General features: G+C 38.6%; 2 protein-coding genes and 1 long non-coding RNA gene across 5 annotated transcripts; 1 reads left to right on the top strand and 2 right to left on the bottom strand.

Moving 5' to 3' along the window:
• Positions 1–212: 212 nt before the first annotated feature.
• On the top strand, positions 213–22,227 carry LOC126582653 (NADP-dependent D-sorbitol-6-phosphate dehydrogenase-like). Its single transcript, XM_050246816.1, has 6 exons — positions 213–360; positions 12,574–12,668; positions 12,783–12,900; positions 15,090–15,222; positions 21,557–21,776; positions 21,886–22,227. Exons 1-6 carry the CDS (start codon positions 228–230, stop codon positions 21,952–21,954), a joined length of 768 nt encoding a protein of 255 aa, XP_050102773.1. The 5' UTR covers positions 213–227; the 3' UTR covers positions 21,955–22,227.
• Positions 5,473–8,058, bottom strand: LOC126582694 (uncharacterized). 3 transcript variants are annotated; one of them, XM_050246874.1, is made up of 7 exons: positions 7,700–8,056; positions 7,141–7,329; positions 6,838–6,989; positions 6,656–6,731; positions 6,269–6,341; positions 6,124–6,204; positions 5,473–6,022 (listed from the first exon to the last, which is right to left on the bottom strand). In XM_050246874.1, the coding sequence occupies exons 6-7, from the start codon at positions 6,193–6,195 to the stop codon at positions 5,576–5,578; spliced, it is 519 nt and encodes a 172-aa protein (XP_050102831.1). In that variant the 5' UTR covers positions 6,196–6,204; positions 6,269–6,341; positions 6,656–6,731; positions 6,838–6,989; positions 7,141–7,329; positions 7,700–8,056; the 3' UTR covers positions 5,473–5,575. The 3 variants fall into 3 exon arrangements, with proteins under 3 accessions (XP_050102831.1, XP_050102826.1, XP_050102839.1); XM_050246869.1 differs by lacking the exon at positions 7,141–7,329; XM_050246882.1 differs by lacking the exons at positions 6,269–6,341; positions 7,141–7,329 and having other exon boundaries at positions 7,700–8,058.
• Positions 15,872–17,936, bottom strand: LOC126582782 (uncharacterized). Its single transcript, XR_007609588.1, has 3 exons — positions 17,528–17,936; positions 16,757–16,817; positions 15,872–16,075 (listed from the first exon to the last, which is right to left on the bottom strand). It is a non-coding gene; the product is annotated as an uncharacterized LOC126582782 (long non-coding RNA).
• Positions 22,228–22,303: the final 76 nt, after the last annotated feature.

Genomic DNA, 22,303 nt, shown 5'->3' with positions numbered 1-22,303 from the left:
ATACTTTGGTAATAGCGTTACGAATAAAAAGAGTGACAAATGGACAAAAAGAAACCATCTCTGATTCGCTCCCCCTGGACTCATCAGAAAGAGGATATTATCTTTAATTCCATCTTTGACTGCCATTAATACGGAGAGAAAGAGAAGGGCAAGTGTATTACAGTGAGTGAGGCAGAGGCAGAGGCAGAAGCCAAAATCCGAACTCGAAAGAAAGAAAGGTAGGAAAAATGGCGATAACATTCAGCAGTGGGTTCAAAATGCCAGTAGTGGGTATGGGTGCTTGGCGCATGGAAGGAAACGAAATCAGAGACCTCGTTATCAATGCCCTCAACGTTGGCTATCGCCATTTCGATTGCGCTGGTATCCAACTATCCATCATCCCTTATCTTTCTATCATTCATTTTCTTCCATTAATTTAATTATCATCCAACCTTACACTTTCTTGTGTGTTCATATGGGTTTGATTTCTTTCATTTCCCTTCATTAATTTGTCATCTGGGTTTCGTTGCATCAACTGGTTCTTGTATACTAGAGCATTGTGTTGTGTGTGCGTGATGTAGGACAGTAGAAATGGATAGGAATGTAAAAGATATCCGGACTCACTCCGGCTTTGTCATCATACAAATCGAAATTTGGAATCTGATTCCGATTACAGATCATTCTTGTGTCTGCTAAAGCATTTGAATCTAGCTTCTCATAATCATTTTTGCCCCATATGGCGGTAATCTATTTGTAGCTTGTAGCATAAATTACCTTTGCGGTTGTAAGATGCATTGACGAGTTAATGCTGCTTTAATGATGTTGGCGTGAGCCCAAATTAGATTAGGAATATAATTATGTTTCCTAGTTTGGTTATAATTCTTTTAATATTACTTGTATTACAAGTTGTATCTTATATTTAGCCTCCTCGAAGAACATAATTCAAACCCTAAACAATTTTATCTTGACAGCAGAGCAGGTTCCGATCCTGACTCTTTCTCTTTACCGTAGCTGCAAAACTCTGAAAAGAATCAAAAGAAAATTTTCCGACAGTGTCTCGAAGCAAGAGACACCGCTGACAGAAACCAATTTTTCCTGTACAATTAACCGAAGGAAGGTCAACGCACAGGACACCTAAGAAACCTAAAGCCATGTGTCTTGAAGCAAGAGACGATGGCAACCAAGCTATGATTCCATCCTTGGCAGACAACTAAACAACAATTCCATCCTCGGGCTCCGCGCTTGCTTTTGAGTGCATCCTCCAATCTGGCTTTGCCGTTCGAATTCAAGGCTGTAGGAGTCTCGGGACCTAGGCTTGTCGAGCTAACCTCTAGTGTGATGAAACTGGGCTTGCCGAGTCTGGCACCCGTAGTTCAATTGGGCAGCAAGCAGGTTCATCTGCAGCCCACAACCAGGTTGGACAACGCACAGATGATGATGTCGGCAGCAACTTGGGTAAGGATTTACTCAGCCCACCAGCGGAAAACAAGCAGGAACTAAACCCGGACCCAGACAATTTGGGCCCATCGCTATCACTCTTGAATTTGATTACTTCCTGAAAGTAATCCGATGATCCAGGTAACACGAGCAAAGCCTTAATTGCATCTGTTGATCTTGATACAGGTTGGATCATCGACTCTGGAGCCACTTATCATATGACTTATGATCGTACTTTATTTAACTCTACAACACCACCACCACAGGATAGTATTGTCACAGCTAATGGAGGTGTTGCCCCGGTTACAGGGGCGGGTACGATTGCACTCACTCCTACTCTCTCTCCTTACACCACTGCTTACTTGTTCCCACACTCTCTAGCCATTTGTTATCTGTGGGACAAGTCACCGAGCAATTAGACTGTGTTGTGCAAATGTTTCCGTCTTCCTGTTTACTTCAGGATATCCAAACCCAGACGATCATTAGGCGTGGTACTAAGAGAATGGGGTTGTACTATGTTGATGATGTTGCACAGAGTCGTGTTCATCAAGTTCAAGGTTGTGATAGTGGGAAGTTGAAGACCATTCAGTTGTGGCATCGTCGTCTTGGTCATGCTTCCTTTGGTTATTTGCGAAAATTACTTCCGTCATTATTTGGTAATATTTCAGATTCTTCATTAAAGTTTAATGTTTGTACATTAGCCAAAAGTCATCGAGCTTCTTATCCCCCGAGTTTGAATAGAAGAACAATTCCTTTTAAGCTAATTCATTCTGATGTGTGGGGGCCATCTCTGGTTACTACTCAACATGGTGTGCATTGGTTTGTAACATTTGTTGATGACTGCACCAAAATGACTTGGTTGTACCTCATGAAAAATAAAAGCGATGTGGGTAGTATCTTCAGAAGTTTTTATCACATGGTTTATACTCAATATTCACTCCCTATTAAAGTGCTTCGATCAGACAATGGTGGTGAGTATCTTAATCAGGAACCTTCTCAGTTTTTTACTGAAAAAAGGCATTCTCCATGAAACTTTATGCCCTCAGACCCCACAACAAAATGGAGTCACCAAACAGAAAAATCGACACATACTTGAGATTACCCGTGCCCTTCTTATTGGTAGTTGTGCATCCAAGACATACAGTGCTGATGCAGTCACCTATGCTATTTATCTCATGAATCGAATGCCATCACGTGTTCTCTCTTTTAAAACACCCTTGGCCGTGCTTGCCGATCATGCTTTGCTCCCTTCCACCCTTCATCTCGAACCCCGAGTTTTTGGTTATGTGGCATATGTCCATCTTCACAAAAATCAACGAAGCAAACTTGATCCATGTGTTGTACAGTGTGTTTTCATTGGATTCAGTCCACAACAAAAGGGTTACCGTTGTTATCATCCACTTACCCGACATGTCTACGTCAGTATGGATGTTACCTTCTCTGAAGATGAATTATTTTTTCTTCCCAGCCATACTCCTTAGGGGGAGATAACCATAGGTGAAGATTATGGCTAGTTTGATATCCCTATTGGTTTAAGTATTGACTGCCCAAATGAAGGCCCAAGGCACAGGTTGGATCTGGAGGATAATGAAGGCCCAAGACACGGGCTACATCTGAAGGATAATGAAGGCCCAAGACACGGGTTGGAATTAGAGGATAATGAACGCAGGCCTGCAGATAGACCACATGACCGTGATAGAACAGCACCTAGTGGGCCACTTGCTACTGATAGCCCATGTTGGCCGTATCTTGCACCACCCGACAACCAAACTGGGCTTGGGCCCTCTCTTGTGTCTGCCAATAACCCAAATGGATTTCCTGATGCGCCGAATTGCCCAAATGGGCCATCTACTATTTGTCCAAGTAACAACTCCAGTAAAACCCCCCCCCTCAGACTTCCAGTGTCAGTCCATGATCCAACGGATATTCCCAAGGTAAGTACTCACTCGGAAATTATTGAACCATCTTATATGTTGCCTCCTCGTCAAAATCGAAGAAAGCCACCAGACAAATACTCTCCAAAAGGAAAGGTGCGGTATTTAATTTCAAACTATGTCTCTACTCATCAACTTTCACCAAAATACTGTGCATTTGTTCAGCAAATGGAAACCATCAAAATACCCACCAAAGTGGAGGAAGCCTTGAAAGATTCGAAATGGACAGAAGCAATGCAAGTTGAAATGGAAGCACTACAAAAGAATAATACATGGAGTGTGGTCCCACTTCCCATATGAAAGAAATCAGTGGGGTGCAAGTGGGTGTTCCCTATTAAACATAAGGCAGATGGAACAATTGATAGATACAAGGCGAGGTTAGTGGCCAAAAGTTTTACCCAAACCTTTGGGGTTGATTATCAGGAGACTTTTGCTCATGTTGCAAAGATGAATACCATTAGAGTTTTATTATCTCTTGTTGCGAACCATGATTGGCCTCTGAGACAGTTTGATGTTAAAAATGCTTTTCTACATGGTGATTGGAAAAGGTGTAAATGGATATTCCACCAGGTTATGGCGCTGCGAACTTCAGTGGGAAAGTGTGTAGACTTTGGAAGCCACTGTATGGCCTTAAACAGTCACCCAGAGTGTGGTTTGGGCGATTCACCCAGGCGATGAAGAAGTTTGGGTATCGACAGGGAAACACAGACCATACGTTGTTCATCAAACGTAAGGATGGCAAGGTAACTCTGCTTATCATATATGTAGATGATATGATTGTCACAGGTGATGATACAATGGAAATTGAACGTCTACAAGGGCATTTGTCTTCTGAGTTTGAGATGAAAGATCTTGGAGGACTTAAATACTTCTTGGGAATTGAAGTGGCTAGGTCTCAGGAAGGAATATACTTATCTCAGAGAAAGTATGTATCGGATATTTTGTCTAAAACTAGTATGTTAAGGTGTAAACCAGTGGATACACCTATTGTGTAGAATCATTATCTAGCAATTTATCAGGATCAAGTCCCAGTGAATAAGGAAAGGTATCAAAGATTGGTAGGGCGGTTGATTTACTTGTCACTTACAAGGCCAGATATTGCTTACACAGTAAGTGTGGTGAGTCAATTTATGCATGCTCCTAGTGAAGATCATATGGCAGCAGTAATGCGGATTTTGAGTTACTTAAAATGAGCTCCAGGAAAAGGGTTGATGTATAGAAAGCATAGGCATATGGAGGTGAAAGGGTATACCAATGCAGATTGGGCTGGAAATATTATTGATCGGCGGTCTACATCGGGATACTTCCCATTTGTAGCTGGTAATCTTGTGACATGGAGAAGTAAAAAGCAAAATGTGGTGGCAAGGTCTTCAGCCGAGGTTGAGTACAGAGGAATGGCACATGGTATTTGTGAGCTTCTATGGCTTCGGATTCTACTCATTGAGATAGGGTTTAAACCAAAAGGTTTTATGTTGTTGTACTGTGATAATCAAGCAGCACGAGAGATAGCTAACAATCTGATGCAGCATGATAGGACCAAGCCTGTTGAGGTCAATACACATTTTATCAAAGAAAAGTTGGATGTTAAGTTGGTTGACATTCCGTTCGTGAAGACAGAAGAACAGTTGGCAAATATTCTAACTCATGCAGTTTCTGCAATAAGGTTTCAAGACTCACTCGACAAGTTGGGCCTAGGTGATATCTATGCACCAACTTGAGGGGGAGTGTTGGCGTGAGCCCAAATTATATTAGGAATATAATTATGTTTCCTAGTTTGGTTATAATTCTTTTAATATTACTTGTATTACAAGTTGCACTAGTAGGAAAAACACTTTACGCGACGTACGTACATTCGCCGCGCAAAGTCAAAAATCGTTGCCTAAGGGTTTGCATGACGCAACCTTCGTCGCGCGCTAACCGTCGCGCCAAGGCAGTGACGGTAGGGTTTGCGCAACAAAGAAATAACATGTGTCGCGCAAAGCCATTTTGCGCGACGCACTTTCTTCGTCGTGCAAAGCCACTTTGCACGACGCACGTCCTACGTCGCGCAAAGTTTTTGGTCAAAAATATTTTTTTTTAAATTTTTGATAAATATTATAATTAAATTCTAAAGAATAATTAATTAACCAAGCAAAAGTATTTAATTATAAAATATATGAAAATGTACATACAAAATGTCCGAACAAAAAAGAAAAACCACAAGTGAACTAGATCAAACCATCAGGCTACTGGGTATCGGCAGGGCGAGGTGGCTCTGAGGTCGAAGGTGGAGCAAGATGAGGTGCTGGTAGCGAGATTTGGAGGCCGAACATCTGTATGGTTTGTACAAGGTCTCTCACCGTCCCGGCAAAGGTCCTCATCTCCTCGCCTTGGGCCCTCAGCTGCGCCCTCATCTGCTCGCCCTCGGCCCTCAGCTGCGTCACTTCCTCCTTCAATGCATCGACCTCTGCTGTGTTCGATCTGGAAGAAGAGGCACCCGTTTCACGAACCCACGCTTTCCCCATACACCAAACAACCTTGCCACGACGACGACCGAAGTTTTGATCCAGGACATCAGTCATGATCTGAAAACCTACATCCTCAGGTACCGTGACGTCCTCGATCGGGGTCTCTGGGGGTACTTGCAATGTTGCTTCTTGGAGAACAGCAGTGCTTTTTTCCATCATAGTAGCCTATAATAATAAAGAAAAAACATATAATGTTTAATAACAAAATATAGATAATATTTGAACGATTCATACATATAAGAATAATAGTAATTATATATACTTACATGAAGCTGCTTAGTGGTCTCATTACTAGGTCGAACGTAAACGTCCTTGAACATGTCGATCTCTGGGAACATAGAATCCTCCTGAAGAAAAAAACATTAAGAAAAGGGGAGGAGGAGGAGCAAATCTGATGCGGAGAATTTATACCTTTTCACAAAATAAAAACCCAAGTCTATCGCTTTCAACTGATTAAAAAAAGATCAAAACCCTTCAACGAAAACTGCAAAAGAAGAAAAAAATCAAATTAATAAAAACCAAACTAAACCAAATTCATAGCTTCGTTTTCACATTTTAATTTGTACAAGAAGAACACCTCCATGTTCATACACAAACCTCCTTAATTCAAGAAAATAATTTATTTTAAATAGCAGTTCACAAAAGCCAAGTTGTACTTTTCCATTGCCAAGGCCCAATCTAACTATCTTAGAGAGTTCAGAGCGTTAAAAAAATGTTAATTACTGTCTGATTGAATGCATATTTTTCCTTTTCTTTTTTCTTTTTAAGTGAACCTCAAAAGTCAGATTGAAATATAACCTTTGCTTTGCGGATACAGAAGACATTCAGATGATATCCCTGGTAAGATTGATCTTTTCCAGGATGATAAAAGAAGCTGCAAGAGAGAACAACATTTAGAATTTAGTGCCTAGGGAAAGTAAACAGCTATAGTTCTTCAACATCTATGGTTAGATGGAATACTTTGATTGCACACATTTTACCTGTAGGCCAGCTAGATATATGAAAGACTTATCCGAGAAGCGAACACCAAATACACGAAAGCGTGTTGAAACTGGAATATCAAAGAAAAAGGGTACAAAAGATGCAAATATAAGACCATAAGGTCCTGAAGTCACTAGGTTTACTGCTGGATCTGCAAAAGACAAAGGAATTGGACATCAGACTTTATCAGTTTAATACGCAGAAAAAACCAAGACAATGCTTTAACCAAGAAATGAAACAATCTGCAATATAATATTTCGACTACAAGGGTTTTCTTTAAATTCCGTACTAATGTAAGTAACCTCTGGTATGGATTGTCTATATTGTAAAATTGAAACTTGGCACAACTTGAGGGCCAGGTGAGCTAATCAACCAGCAGTAGGAAATGCTTGTGATTTCATCAAGCGCTGATGCTGCCACAACCCATATCAAGAAGCCATGATATACAAAGTTGCACTGACTATTGTTGTAGAAAGGAAGATGACAACTACCTATTCATCCAAAATACCATGTTGTAAGACATATTACTGATTCCTGTTTTCCGAATTGGCAAATTTGGAATTGAGAAACACCAAGTGAGGTTTGGAAAAGCAACAAACAAGGCATAGAGCTATCTCCACGGCCCAATACTAGGAAGGTTTGCATTAGAATGTATCAGATTGTACAAACCTCAACAAACATCATAAAAAGAAACTAATATTCTGCTCTTACAGAAGGAAATAGGTTTTTCAATAGAGCTTTGCCGTAGTCAATTTTTCATTTCTTCAAAAAGGAAAATTAACCCCGAGCAATTTGGTAACAGATAAATTTGTGACAAAAACCCTAAATAACAAAAACCCATCGAAAATCAGAAACCCTTACCTTGATTTTGGGACTAGATTCGCGTCGGCTTCAAGATTCCCGTGGCGGCCTGTTGTTTGGGTTCAAGATTTTTTAAGAGGAAACACAGGTCTGGGTTCGACGATCCAAGAGGAAAGACAGGATTTGGGGTCTACGGGGAAAGAAAGAAGGAAAGAAAGAGGGAAAGAAAGAGGGAAAGAAAGAGAGCGAGATTTGGGGTCTACGGGGAAAGAAAGAGGGAGGGTTCAAGATTTGGGGTCTACGGGGAAAGAAAGAGGGAGGGTTCAAGATTTGGGGTCTACGGGGAAAGAAAGAGGGAGGGTTCAAGTTTGGAGTTCACAGGACAGAAAGAGGGAGGGTTCAATATTTTGTCCAAACTTGGAAAATTGAAAAAAAAAAAGCCTATTTTTCACTATTGGACCCCCAAATTTATCACAGCCCGCGCGACGTAGGTATACAATTTGACGTCGCGCAAAGTATTTTTTCAAAAAAAAAATTATTATAAAAATTACTGAAAATGTGACTTTCCTTCTTTCAAATTCAAATTTTTTTTACATATATATCATTCAATTTCTTAAGTGTTATAAGTACAAAATAAATAAATTAAAATCTACGTAGTAAATATATATACCATTGAACTTGATGGGATACGCATTGTACGAAACTAGTTTCAACGATTCAACAGTCAAACTTGTTTGTATATGCTTCGAGATCGCATACACCAAAAATCGCAAAAAACAAACATTCAGAGATCAAGTAACGGGACAAACATTTTCGACGGCTATAAACGAAAAATCACGATTTAACGGTTATTTTAACTCCGATTTTGATGATTTTTTACAGCTACACTCTTTAACCCTATATGAATGCAATGAACCAATTCGATCATCAATTTAAAACATTTACACAAGTGGATACCACAAAATCTTATGTTATACTTAATGAAAGTATAAATAAACTTCAAGTGTTAGTAAATCTAATGTTTTGATAGAATACGCATTGTACGAAACTAGTTTCAATGATCCAACCGTCAAACTTGTTTGTATATGCTTCGAGATAGCATACGCCAAAAATCGCAAAAAACAAACATTCAGAGATCAAGTAATGGCACAAACCTTTTCGACGGCTATAAACGAAAAATCACAATTTAACGGTTATTTTAACTCCGATTTTGATGATTTTTTACAGCTACACTCTTTAACCCTATATGAATACAATGAACCAATTCGATCGTCAATTTAAAATATTTACACAAGTGGATACCACAAAAGAAAAAGGCAATGCAAGAACCCCAAAAGAAAAGCAAAAGAAGAAAGAAAAAAAAAAGACTTTGCGCAACGTAGGTACAACTGCATCTCCCAAAACAGCTTTGCATGACGCAGTTGTACCTACGTCGCGCAAAGTCTTTTCTTCTTTTTTTTTTTTGCCATTTTCCTTATGAGTACAAAATAAATAAATATACCATTGATTTTGATGGGAAACGCATTGTACAAAATTAGTTTCAACGATCCAACCGTCAAACTTGTTTGTATATACTTCAAGATCGCATACGCCAAAAATCGCAAAAAACAAACATTCAGGGATCAAGTAATGGGACAAACATTTTCGACGGCTATAAACGAAAAATCACGATTTAACGGCTAGTTTAATTTCGATTTTGATGATTTTTTGCAACTACACTCTTTAACCCTATATGAATACAATGAATCAATTCAATCGTCAATTTAAAACATTTACGCAAGTGGATATCACAAAATCTTATGTTATACTTAATGAAAGTATAAATAAACTCCAAGTGTTAGTGAATCTAATGTTTTGATGGGATACGCATTGTACGAAACTAGTTTCAACGATCCAACCGTCAAACTTGTTTGTATATGCTTTGAGATCGCATACGCCAAAAATCGCAAAAAACAAACATTCAGAGATCAAGTAATGGGACAAACCTTTTCGATGGCTATAAACAAAAACTCACGATTTAACGGTTATTTTAACTCCGATTTTGATGATTTTTTACAGCTACACTCTTTAACCCATTATGAATACAATGAACCAACTCGATCGTCAATTTAAAATATTTACACAAGTGGATACCACAAAAGAAAAGGGCAATGCAAGAACCCCAAAAGAAAAGCAAAAGAAGAAGAACAAAAAAAAAAAAAAAAAGACTTTGCGCGACGTAGGTACAACTGCGTCGCACAAAGTTTCCTTATGAGTACAAAATAAATAAATGAAAATGTACTTAGGAAATACATATACCATTGATTTTGATGGGAAACGCATTGTACAAAATTAGTTTCAACAATCAAACCGTCAAACTTGTTTGTATATACTTCGAGATCGCATACATCAAAAATCGCAAAAAACAAACATTCAGGGATAAAGTAACTGGACAAAACTTTTCGACTGTTATAAACGAAAAATCACATTTTTAACGGTTATATTAACTCTGATTTTGATGACTTCTTACAGCTACACTCTTTAACCCTATATGAATACAATGAACCAACTCGATCGTCAATTTAAAATATTTACACAAGTGGATACCACAAAAAAAAAAGGCAATGCAAGAACCCCAAAAGAAAAGCAAAAGAAGAAAAAGAAAAAAAAAAAAAAAGACTTTGAGTGACGTAGGTACAACTGCGTCGCGCAAAATTTCCTTATGAGTACAAAATAAATAAATGAAAATGTACTTAGTATATACATATACCATTGATTTTGATGGGAAACACATTGTACAAAATTACTTTCAACGATCAAACCGTCAAACTTGTTTGTATATACTTCGAGATCGCATACGTCAAAAATCGCAAAAAACAAACATTCAGGGATCAAGTAACAGGACAAAACTTTTCGACGGTTATAAACGAAAAATCACAATTTAACGGTTATATTAACTCTAATTTTGATGATTTTTAACAGCTACACTCCTTGACCATATATGAATACAATGAACTGATTCGATCGTCAACTTAAAATATTTAAACAAGTGGATACCACAAAGTTGTTTTGCGCGATGTAGGTCCACATACGTCGCTTGATAGGAGCATATTTATGTGACTTTATTAGCTTGTTTCTTTGCATTTATTTAGTTAGTTTCTATTTATTATAGTAATTTAAGTTATTTTAGTGTGTTTGTAGGTCCAAATGGCAAAGTTGGCAAGAAATGGCATTTTGGAGCATTTTTGGACTTGGAATGGATAGCACATGCATGGAGCAAGGTTGATGGACGTTTTGAAGTTCAAAAGAGGCTAGGAATGTGCTACAAATCTGGAGAAATTAATTTCAGACTTGGAAGATAAGGAATCAGCTAAAAAGAAGGAAACCTTATCTAACCTTATCTTATCCAACATTATCCAAACTAACCTTATCTTATCCTATCATAATCTTATCCTACCTTAATTCCAGCTGCAATGGGGAATCCTTTTCATATTAAAACACCTATTATCTGATTTCTAGAAGCCCTAAAATCATGCAAACAGGTTAATCCCCTTCCCCCTTGAATTGTGTCGAACCTATCCCTCTCCTCCCAGGAATTGGAAGCCGTGCATCTGCCTATATAAAGGGGTCCTTGCCACAACATTCGAGGGGGGGGGACTTAGAGTCAGATTTTTAGAGAGAAATTTAAACAGAAAATACAGAGTGTGCCGCAGCTTTGGAAGGAGAGGAGGAGCCAAATCTGCCACCAAGAGGAGGAGTGCCGAATCTGCCATTGCTGGGAGCTTTTCTAGGTGTATTCTATCCTTAGTTTTAGTCCAATGTTTGTTTTAATTTGGTTTTCAGTTATGATGAACATGAGGAACCAATTTGTTTTAGCTAGAGGAGAATTCAAAGCCATGAACATATATGTGATATGAATTGATTACGTCCAGTTATTGTTTCATAAATCGTGAATGCAATTTGCTTAACTGTTTGATTCAGAACTTATTCTTGTATGTTGATTAAGGAGGCCTACTTAGTTTGCATGCATGAATCTGATGCTAAAATATAAGGGATTTTCACTTAATAGTTATGAACTTATATTTATAAGTAGTGGAGGTCGCTGGTCACGATCGTGTTAAGTAAAATTTCTGGCAGGAGTATCATGTTGTTCATAGTTACGAATGCTTTGTCAATGCTTATGATTTTCACAGAACTTAATGATCTTTGATATGTATCTCTATCATGATGTTCATATAGGGAACTTGATAAGAATAATTTGGTTGCGACACTGAGTCCAATTCAATGAATTTAGGAAAATCTGATGGTTAATTAGTGTTGTTCACGGTTAACTTGGGGCATTGTCATTCATGATTTATAGAAAGAATAACTGGAAATCGATTTGTATGCATATGTGTCATGTGTGGAGAAGAATCCTCTAACTAACCTTTCACCCCCTTCATTCCCCCCAATTTAGTATCAATTAGTTTGTTTTCTGCAAGTTACTTAGTTTTAGTTCTAAAATTCGTCCAAAATCCCCCCTTAATTCTTATTTGTGTTAGTTTTGTCTAGTTTACAGTTTTTAAGTCCAGTTTGTGTTGATTAGCATCCCTTCTAATCCCCGGCCTAGAACGATCCCTACTTGCTCATACTACAACTGTCTTAATAGAGTTTAATTTGTGTGTTAGTTTTTACCACATCATCGCGCAAAATTGGAAAAAAACGGTAAAACATTCTTGGTTTGGCACCAAAATTTTGCCCGACGCAAGGCTTCGTCGCGCAAAGTTCCGTTGCGCAAAGGCCTTTTGCGCGACGTTTTGTGTTTAGGGTCGCGCAAACTATGTTTGCGCGACGAATTTTACTCGTGCAAACATATTTTTCTATTAGTGTTGTATCTTATATTTAGCCTCCTAGAAGGAGAAGAATAACAGAACACAATTCAAACCCTAAACGCTTTTATCTAATGCTGCTTTCAGCTGATTACAAGAATGAACCAGAGGTTGGGGAGGCCCTTGCAGAAGCATTTTCGACTGGGCTTGTTAAGCGAGAGGATCTCTTCATCACCACCAAGGCAAGTGTATTTTCAATCAAAACATTATTTGCTGCTCCAGCTGACTAGTCCATATTCGTCGTTGTCCAGACTATGACATCTATTTTTGTCCCTGTTTCTTCATCCTTAATGCAGCTTTGGAATTCGGATCATGGACACGTTGTAAAGGCCTGTAAAGACAGTCTGAAGAAGCTTCGGTTGGATTATCTGGATCTGTACCTTGTTCACTTTCATGTTGCCACCAAGCATACCGGTATTAATTCTTGGTTTTTGACTACTTTATGCATAACAAAACTTCTCTGTATTATGTGATCTGCGCTCTACTATTTTTTAAATGCAGTTGACAAGAGTAGTGCGTGATTGAAAATTATATATTACTGCTAATGGAAAACAGTTTCCTTGCTACCAACTGACGTCTCTACAGCTTGGATGGTCAAGGACGACGTGATCGATAAGTGGAAAGAATATTCAGAAAGTGTAACATTTTCTGAATAATCTATTCTAACCAAATTCATTACTGGCTAAATGAGCTCAGTAAGAAACAGAAAGCAATACTATCTCCAACTCATAATCCATATCAAACTAGGATTCGATGGATGATTCTAAAATTGCGTAGATTAAAAAAATCAATGACTATGTGAGTGGTTTGTGTTAGGAGCAAGGAAGAAAATATCGGAAATATCGGTAGTCCGAAAACACGGAAATATCGATGGAAATATCGGGATAATATCGATATCGATAAAAATTACATGGAAACCATGGAAATTGTAAGAAAAACTTGGAAATTTTTATTGAAACTTTGCAAGATGTTTATTTAGTCAATTATCTATTAGTTTATCATAAAAAATTGGAAGGAAATGCATTGCATGATGGATTTAACATTATCAAGTGGATTATATAGCGAGCTGGCAAACATTGTGAGTGTAGAAAATATATAGTAATTAATGAAAGAAATTTAAACACACCATAATAATTTATATATAATGAATTAGTACAATATTTTACACTTTATACATTGTACCATTCCTAAAAGATGTAAAAGTTGAATTATTTACCATGCTTTTCTTTTCTCACAACGTCACACACCACCTACACACACGCCACCGACACACACACACACGCACACACAGGATCACACACGCCACCACACACGCACACCACACACGCACACAAGACTTGTCTCTGGATCCTTCTCTCTTCTCCCTCTCCCTTCTCCCACAAACACACACACAGATCGACAGATCTCTCGAATTCTCGATCATTCTCTCTTCTCCCTTCTCCCATACACACGCACAGAGACCTTTCTCAATCCTTCTTCCACATGGCATTCTCCTCCTCCCTCGCCTTCCTCCTGGTCCACGTATTCCGCCTCGTCGGCGAACCCAAGAACTCTGAGTTCTCTTGATCCCTATCCGCCTTGCTCACCGATCCCACCGATAACAACCCCACCTCTGTCGTTGACTCCAGCGACGACCCCCAATCGCCCCCAAACCCCAACCTCAACCTCCACAACAACCACCCATTCTCCTCCTCCCCCCGGAGCCTGCCCCGCCGGCGCCGCGCTCGCCTCCGTCTCTGTTCCACGTCTACTTCAACCCAAGACCACGCCTGCTTCGCCGTGGGGACAGACCACGAGTTGTGGATCTACAACTGCGAGCTCGATCCGTTCTGGAGTTGTGGATCTTTCGCCGTGACTTCGACAACGGCGGGGGAATCGGCGTCGTTGAGGCGCAGATCTTAGGTTTGAGCATGGATTGCAGAGAGATCTGGGCAGCTGGGGGGACGACGCAGCCTCGGCTGCCTTTCCGACGACGAATCCACGACAACTTTTTCGATAATATCGAAAATATCGCGATATTTTGACGACAATGAGACGGATATGTGGAAAAATATCGGAGCCTCTGAAAAACGATAATATCGACGAAATATCGCCGATATTATCGATATTTAAAACCATGGTTAGGAGATAGAAGGGGCATACTGATTAGGGTGTGTGAGGACAGAAGTGCAGAGGGAATCAGACAGTGAGAGGGCAAGTGCAGCAAGAAAGATCAAAGAGAGGGGTTGATGAAGATAGTATTGGCTTCGGTTTTCCTTTACTATTAGCAGGAATGGAATTGAAGCAGGGGAGAAATGAAAGTAGGTGCTCATTCTATTACACTGGGGAAGTGGGCATTCCCACCTGCAACATATGGGAGAGCCAATTCCAGAGTACCAGACCCAACCTTAGTTTCTTTTTCATGTATGCAGGTTAACAAATGATTCTGAACATCTATTGAGTCAAAGTTGTGCCTTTAGATGATTAAAAATATAAAGCGATAAAAAAAAATTATTCATTCTTATCTTGGATTCTCTTCTGAACTGTTTTCTTTTAGTTGTCAAATATATTCATTCCTGTATTGATTATTGAATTCATCTGTCTCTTTATTTGCATACATGCAGGAGTTGGTACGACTGGCAGTGCTTTGGATGAGGATGGGGTGCTAGAAATAGACACAACCATATCTTTGGAAACTACCTGGCATGCTATGGAAGAGCTGGTCTCTATGGGTTTAGTTCGTAGCATTGGAATTAGGTGATCGTAAAAACTTTGCACATTTCAGGGATCATTACTTGAATCAATACTAATGATTTGCGACTTCATATTACGTTTCGGATTATTTCATATGCAATATATTACGGTGTTAGTTATACAACCTAGTTCATTTGTATATATGGGAAACCTACTCACGAAAATACAAGTGAATGTGCTGAAGAAAATTGAAACCTTGCAGAATGTGTGCAGTGTCCGTGTGCCCGTTAAAACGGTAATAAATTTTTACAAATACAGCTTCGGGTGGAGATACTGTTGGAAAACTAGGAGTATATAATATTAACAAGTATCCCAGATTACATACGTGCAATACCTGGAGCAGCCATGTTTTTGGTTGGAAATGCAATTCTTCTACTTGTTTAAGACCTTATGTTCTAAAGGTGATAGAACCCTCATTCTGAGAACAATTCTTCACAAGTAGGGAATTGAATTATATAGACACATGTCTCATCTAATTTTCATCTATCGTGGAAATCAGTTACCTGCAGTTGCTGGCAGTTTTCACCGAGTAATGGATAAGCAGTTATCATGACACGCCCCGATCCCGATATTCCTCGAATACCAAGATGGGCACGTGCTGGCCGACACCCAAGGGTGACGAAAGCCATTAATTGAATGCAAATGCTGAGAATAAGGAATAAATAAGGTTTATAAATATAAAAGAATAAAGAATATGCATTTAAGGAACGTGCTCAGAGCATACGACTAACTAGAATACTAAAAGAAATAATATAAAATTAGATGAACAAAGGAATGGGTCCTACATCGAGAGGACTCGAAGATACCGAAGCGAAAGTGCCTGGATTGCCGGGATTGTACGCCTCGATCCTAAATCCTGAAGGGGGCGCAAAACAAGCATGAGTGGACCAAGTTGATATATATATAATAAAACAGTTAGCAACGTACTAACCCCCAGGTTTTATGAAAACACATATATAATGTTAAACATAGGTTTTCCGAAACCTAGCATGATGTGCAGTATCTCAAATCATAACTCATATATATAATAATCACTAGTGAATTGTTCGATAACTCCCAAGCCCCATGCCGGCTCCCCGTCTCTGAGCAGACAGTCAGAGGAAAATACACTTCAGGCCCCATACCGGCTCCCCGTCCCTGTGCTAAATAGCCAGAGGAAACACACTCCAGGCCCTATGCCAACACCAAACCGTCGCCCGGGACGGACCGGAATCTATCCCTACGTCCCGTAGCGGAAAGGACCACTAGGTAAGTACAAAATCATTGAACATATATATATTGAAAAACAACTTCATAGTATAAAGTCATCCATCATCTATACTATAAAGAGGTGTTCGAAACATGTTCTAAATATCATATCGTCATCCATCGGATATTCTATAAGAACATGGGTTATAGGAAAAATAGTAATAATTCAAACTAGCCTTAGTAAGCATGTTATCTCAAAGCGTTTCATAAAACATAATCATTAAATCATGCTTTTCCATGTATGCATTTCTACTATTAAAACATGCATTTTTAGAAGGGGTCCACTCACAATACTTCGCCGTCGAAAAGTCACGCAGCTAGCGAAGACAGAAACGTCACTATAATTGCCCCTAAGCACATAAAGAGTCCAATAAATAAAACTATATAATAGCAATTGAATTTGGGAAAACGGACATCAGAAACGGATTCAGAACGTCGAATTACCCTAAAAATGGTCCCGGACGAAAACTCGAAAAGTCAACCCTAAAGTCAACGTTGACCGGGGGTCAACGGTCAAATTAGGTCTAATGGATTTTAAGCTTAAAATCCGGATTAGGGTTTAGGTTAAATAGAATTAGGATCTATTGGGTTTTGGAATTATAAGGTTTTTGGGTTAAAAGGGTTTAGGGTGAAGAAATGTGGTTTGGGCTTAAACCCCAAACACACACACACACACGGGCTGCACAAAGGCAGCCCCTCACAATACACACACACCCACACAAAGGCCTTAAGGCCTTATTAAAATGGCTGGGCTTAGAGCCCCTTAACCAAAAACCGGCCCAAGGCCATTCTAAATAAGGCCCGAGGCCTTTGGGTTTTAAAAACACATAACTAAAAATAAAAATCAAACGGGCTGGGGTTTTGGGCTGAGGCAAAACGGGCTTAAGGCCCGAGGGGGGTTCTAATGGCCTGAAAGGCCTGGTTTTGCCTAAGAAGAAGGCCGGAAATTCGGCCGGAAAACCACCTAACTTTAAACGGCCATAACTTTGTCAAAACTCAACGAAATCAAGCAAGAAAAAAATGAAAGTTGTAGCCCTTGAAGAGACGAAGAGAATGGTACCTCACATGACGTCTAACTCGCCGTGTTTTGGCCGGAAAATGCCTCGAAAGCCACTGAGGTCGCCGGAAACTGGGTAAGATTCAAATGAATATAACTTCTTCAATACTCAACGAAATTGGGTGAAACAAAAAGGAAAGTTATAGTACTTAGCGAGACGAAGAGAATGATATCTTTCACGCCGGCCAACTCGCCGTGGTTTGGCCGGAAATGGCCTCGAAAGTGACTGTCTGCGTCGGAGCTCGTGTACGGGGCTTCATGGTTCGACTTCCAAGATGCCAAGCCTATGGTTGAGTTCGTAGCAACGAGATAAAGACGATGGTGGTGTCGAAATTGTGATTTGATGATGATTTTAGGATATGGGTTATGGGTGTGTTGTTCGGGAGAGATGAAGGACGAGGGGGAGAGAGAGATGACTGAGAGTGAGAAAAAGAGAGAGAAGGAAGAGTGACGGGAATGGGGACACAAAAACAGAAGGTGGGCCCCTTGGGCACACCAATTAAGAATTAAAAACCATTTTAAAATAAAATGGGGGTGAGATGTTATATATCATCTGCTGCATGTTATCCACGTATCCTTGCTTATAGGAAGCAGTTTTTCCACGTTTGCACCTTACATCAGATTGTATTGTTACCAAATACATTTCATCCTTCACTAAATGATAGTTTGGTCCAATTAAGTTTCTAACATTCTCCCACTTGGACGTAAACTAATTATTTAATCGAAATGTTATCACAATTACAATATTGACTCCTTAGTGATCGCATCCAGTTACACGTAACTTGCTTCCCAACATCTACCAGTATCAGTTCAAATGTCGAACTCTAGAAAACCATGTGCAGCTCATTGGCACATGCACTCTAAAATCACTGTCATTTGAATCTAATATGTATGATGTCAAACTTTCAATGAATTTAACATTCATTTTTCTATGATTCAATTCAATCAACTTTATGGATCATCTTTGGATAATCACAGTACCCTTTACTGAATTGAAAATCAAATACCACTTTGTGTTATATAAGCTATATAACTCAGAATAATCATAAAGATTCAGCACATGCATATTTATTACTGCAACTCAATCTTAAACCATCACTTCATAATTGTAATGGCATACTGACAATCATGCAAATACATATAAATACACATTCATACATGCAATTACCCAATGTACCTTTATAAAGCTAACTTTATGTTGCCTTCAACCTTAATCATTGGATATTAGCTTTTCAAGCTTCCTGCATACTCATACGAAACCAACATGCTCTTTGGAACATAAGTCAGTTGTACTAATATATATTATAAACTGAATCAACATGGCATTATTTACAATAACCACAGGGAAAATAAGATAAGCCAAGCATCAGGTCCAAATGCTATCAAAATTACGCAGCAGCGCTTTCTTTACTCCCACATTTCAGTTGATTCAAAACCATCATGCACACCCATGTTTGCAACATGGGCATCCTTATCATGCACTCCCACATTTCAATAGCCGTAAAAATGTTATACCCTAAAAGATCTCAAACCATTCATACATTCCTCTCTTTGGAAAAGAATATTGACATGTGTTGAGTTTTAAATTCATAATTTACACAATCCAGTTCCGGAAGTCTTTTCACTTTGGTGAAAAGCATATGTACACAAGTTGATACTACAAGGTTATACTTTATACATATATTTGTGTCCTTGCATTGGTTCATCTCAAGCTTAAGCAATGTAGGAAAACTCATTCCTTATTTAAACACACAATATGTCAAGTTTGCTTCATGTTTGCAGAACTTCAGATTTTTAATCCATATTGATTATTTCCCACAGCAACCAATACTATGGCTATTCAATTCAGTTAATATATATTTACTATACATTATCATAGAGCACAGCAGGCTATGAAATTGATTTACATGAATTTACTTTACCCATTCAAATCGAAATCAAAGGCAACAGACTTACCCATGTAAGGGTTATGTCAGGCATCAATCACATATAGAAATAACATGTATAATTCTTACTCCCATAGATGAATCAATTACATGCACTGCAAACCGATATCAAGTATTTCTATTTTTCCTTTCAGTTACTCACACACATACAATTTTTGAGCAATTGATAACTTGATAACAAGAAAACTAAGGGGTTTTGGATCAGATTAAACCAAAATAGTGATAGGTTGATTCCATCAAAATTCAGATGCCAATCAGATTAAATCACTCATAAATACATCAAAATTTAGTGATACTCACAATCTGGTGCGCTTGGGTGTACGCAACCTCTACACCAATCAAAAAGAGCCTTTGTCTTCCTTTTCTTGCTGTGAATAAAAATTTGGCTGTCGAAGACATGAAAAAATTGAAACAACCATTAGTGATTGTTAAATGCATGTTTATATCACACCTTTGGGCAAGAGATATAAACTGCCATTGACCTTCATTGTATAGCCATCATTCAAGAATCTTATCATGCATTTATTACAAGTCTTTGGACAACAATATAGCCTGATCTACATGATACCATACACTGATTAAAACTGCCACCAATTTAAAGTTTCCCCATTGAGAGGCTCGATCGATGAAAGGCTAAGTGCAGATGATGTTGCTGAGGCAGCCAAATAAAACATTAAATACAATTTTAATTTCATGCATCACTTACACATGTTTATATATCCCCTTTAGGTTAGAAATATAAACACCCCTTCAAAGTCATCATGTACATTCTGACCACTTCAATCAACTTTTATCACATATATATCAAGTCTTTGGACAAGATAATTACAAGATTATACAAGGAATGATTCATTGAAACCTTACGCATTTTATATATTCTTTCCTTTGGAAAAGAGTATGAACATGCAATGAATCTTTAAACCCCTCTTTGCCAGAATATACATCCAAATCATTCACTTTGGTGAATTCAAAATATCATCGTAAGTGCTGCTTGACATTAAAAAACTTATGAGGCAAGACTACCTCATGCATTTTATTGAAAGTATCGGTGCTGTCATGTGTTGTCGGATGGAATAATGGAAAGCAGGAGTGTTATCGCCGATGCTGTCATGTGCTTTGGTTCAACACATTTCATAAAAAATTCACATGCTAAAAACATATGTAGTTCGACACATACATTTGAATCTAGGATTTGTTAATTTGGCTCTGATACCAAATGTTGGAAAATTAGGAGTATATAATATTAACAAGTATCCCAGATTACATATATTCAACTACGTGCGATACCTGGAGCAGCCATGTTTTTGGTTGGAAATGCAATTCTTCTACTTATTTAAGACCTTATGTTCCAAAGGTGATAGAACCCTCATTCTCAGAACAATTCTTCACAAGTAGGGAATTGAATTATATAGACACAGGCCTCATCTAATTTCCATCTATCGTGGAAATCAGTTACCTGCAGTTGCCGGCAGTTTTCACCGAGTAATGGATAAGCAGTTATCATTTGCTGCATGTTATCCACGTATCCTTGCTTATAGGAAGCAGTTTTTCCACGTTTGCAACTTACATCAGATTGTATTGTTACCAAATACATTTCATCCTTCACTAAATGATAGTTTAGTCCAATTAAGTTTCTAACAGATACTATATAGCTTAGTTCAGAAAGAGGTTAACTATTGTGTCTTATTGCTTGTTGATATATGTTACAAACTTACACATGATATGTGCAATTAGAGAAAGATTATAAATTATGTCGCAATATCACTAGGTTTATTTCAGTAATCGGGCATTCTTTGAGTTGTGCCACACAGTATCAACAAGTTTGGGTGCTTCTGAATACGCACAAAATGATATGGGAAGCTCCTTTATTTAGCTGATCATGTCACTTTGTTATTGCTCTGTGACCATGTTTGCAACTTGGAAGTTGGAATTTAGATTTTTGGATAAAGATATAAATTAAACTTTCTTTCTCTCTTTCATGTTTAGCAACATATGCCACCAACCCTAGTGTTTTGGCATTTTAGTTTCATTCATTTGTCAATTGTTTTGTAAATGAATTGTGCTCTGATGGAACAATTATCTGCAGTAATCATGACATCTTTCTGACAAGAGATTGCTTAGCTTATTCCAAAGTGAAGCCCGCCGTGAATCAGATTGAGACTCACCCATACTTCCAGCGCGAATCTCTTGTCAAATTCTGTCAGAAGCATGGCATCTGTGTCACTGCCCACACTCCTCTCGGAGGTGCTGTGGCCAACAGTGAGTGGTTTGGTTCAGTTTCATGTCTAGACGATCCAGTTCTTAAGGTAAGCTCGTTTTTTCTATCGCTTGAAGTTGAATTACTGGATTTATTTTCAAATTACCAGTCAAATATAGTAAGATTGTTTCTTCTCAATCACATTCCTCATTTGCCAGAATCTGGCTGAGAAATACAAAAAGACTGCTGCCCAAGTTTTTGACTTTGAGCTCATCAAAGAGGACTAGGACCTGATTGCAAAGGTAGACAGGAAACACCGGACAAATCAGCCTGCCAAGTTCTGGGGCGTTGATCTGTTTGCATAGATTTGCCTGTAACTGTTGTCTCTACCCATGAGAACAAATGCCTTGTGTTGGCAAAGAATAACAGAGTACTGGAGACGTGTTTCTTTCTCCGAGTTGTAAACTACAAGCTGAATCATTCTTGAAGGTTGAATAGACATGTTAGATATAACTCGGACACAAACTAAATTTGATCCTTCAATGAACCTACTCTTTTTACTGTGACCGTCTTCCCTTGTATGGCCTCTGTTTGCATTTGGCCTGTTGAGTTTGCAGCTCCACTTTCATCTTGAAA

The sequence above is a fragment of the Malus sylvestris genome, chromosome 2 (genome assembly GCF_916048215.2).
Source record: "Malus sylvestris chromosome 2, drMalSylv7.2, whole genome shotgun sequence".
In the NCBI taxonomy this organism is placed as follows: Eukaryota; Viridiplantae; Streptophyta; class Magnoliopsida; order Rosales; family Rosaceae; genus Malus; species Malus sylvestris.
Note: the sequence above shows the minus strand (reverse complement) of the source record. Positions and strands in the feature narration are given on the sequence as shown.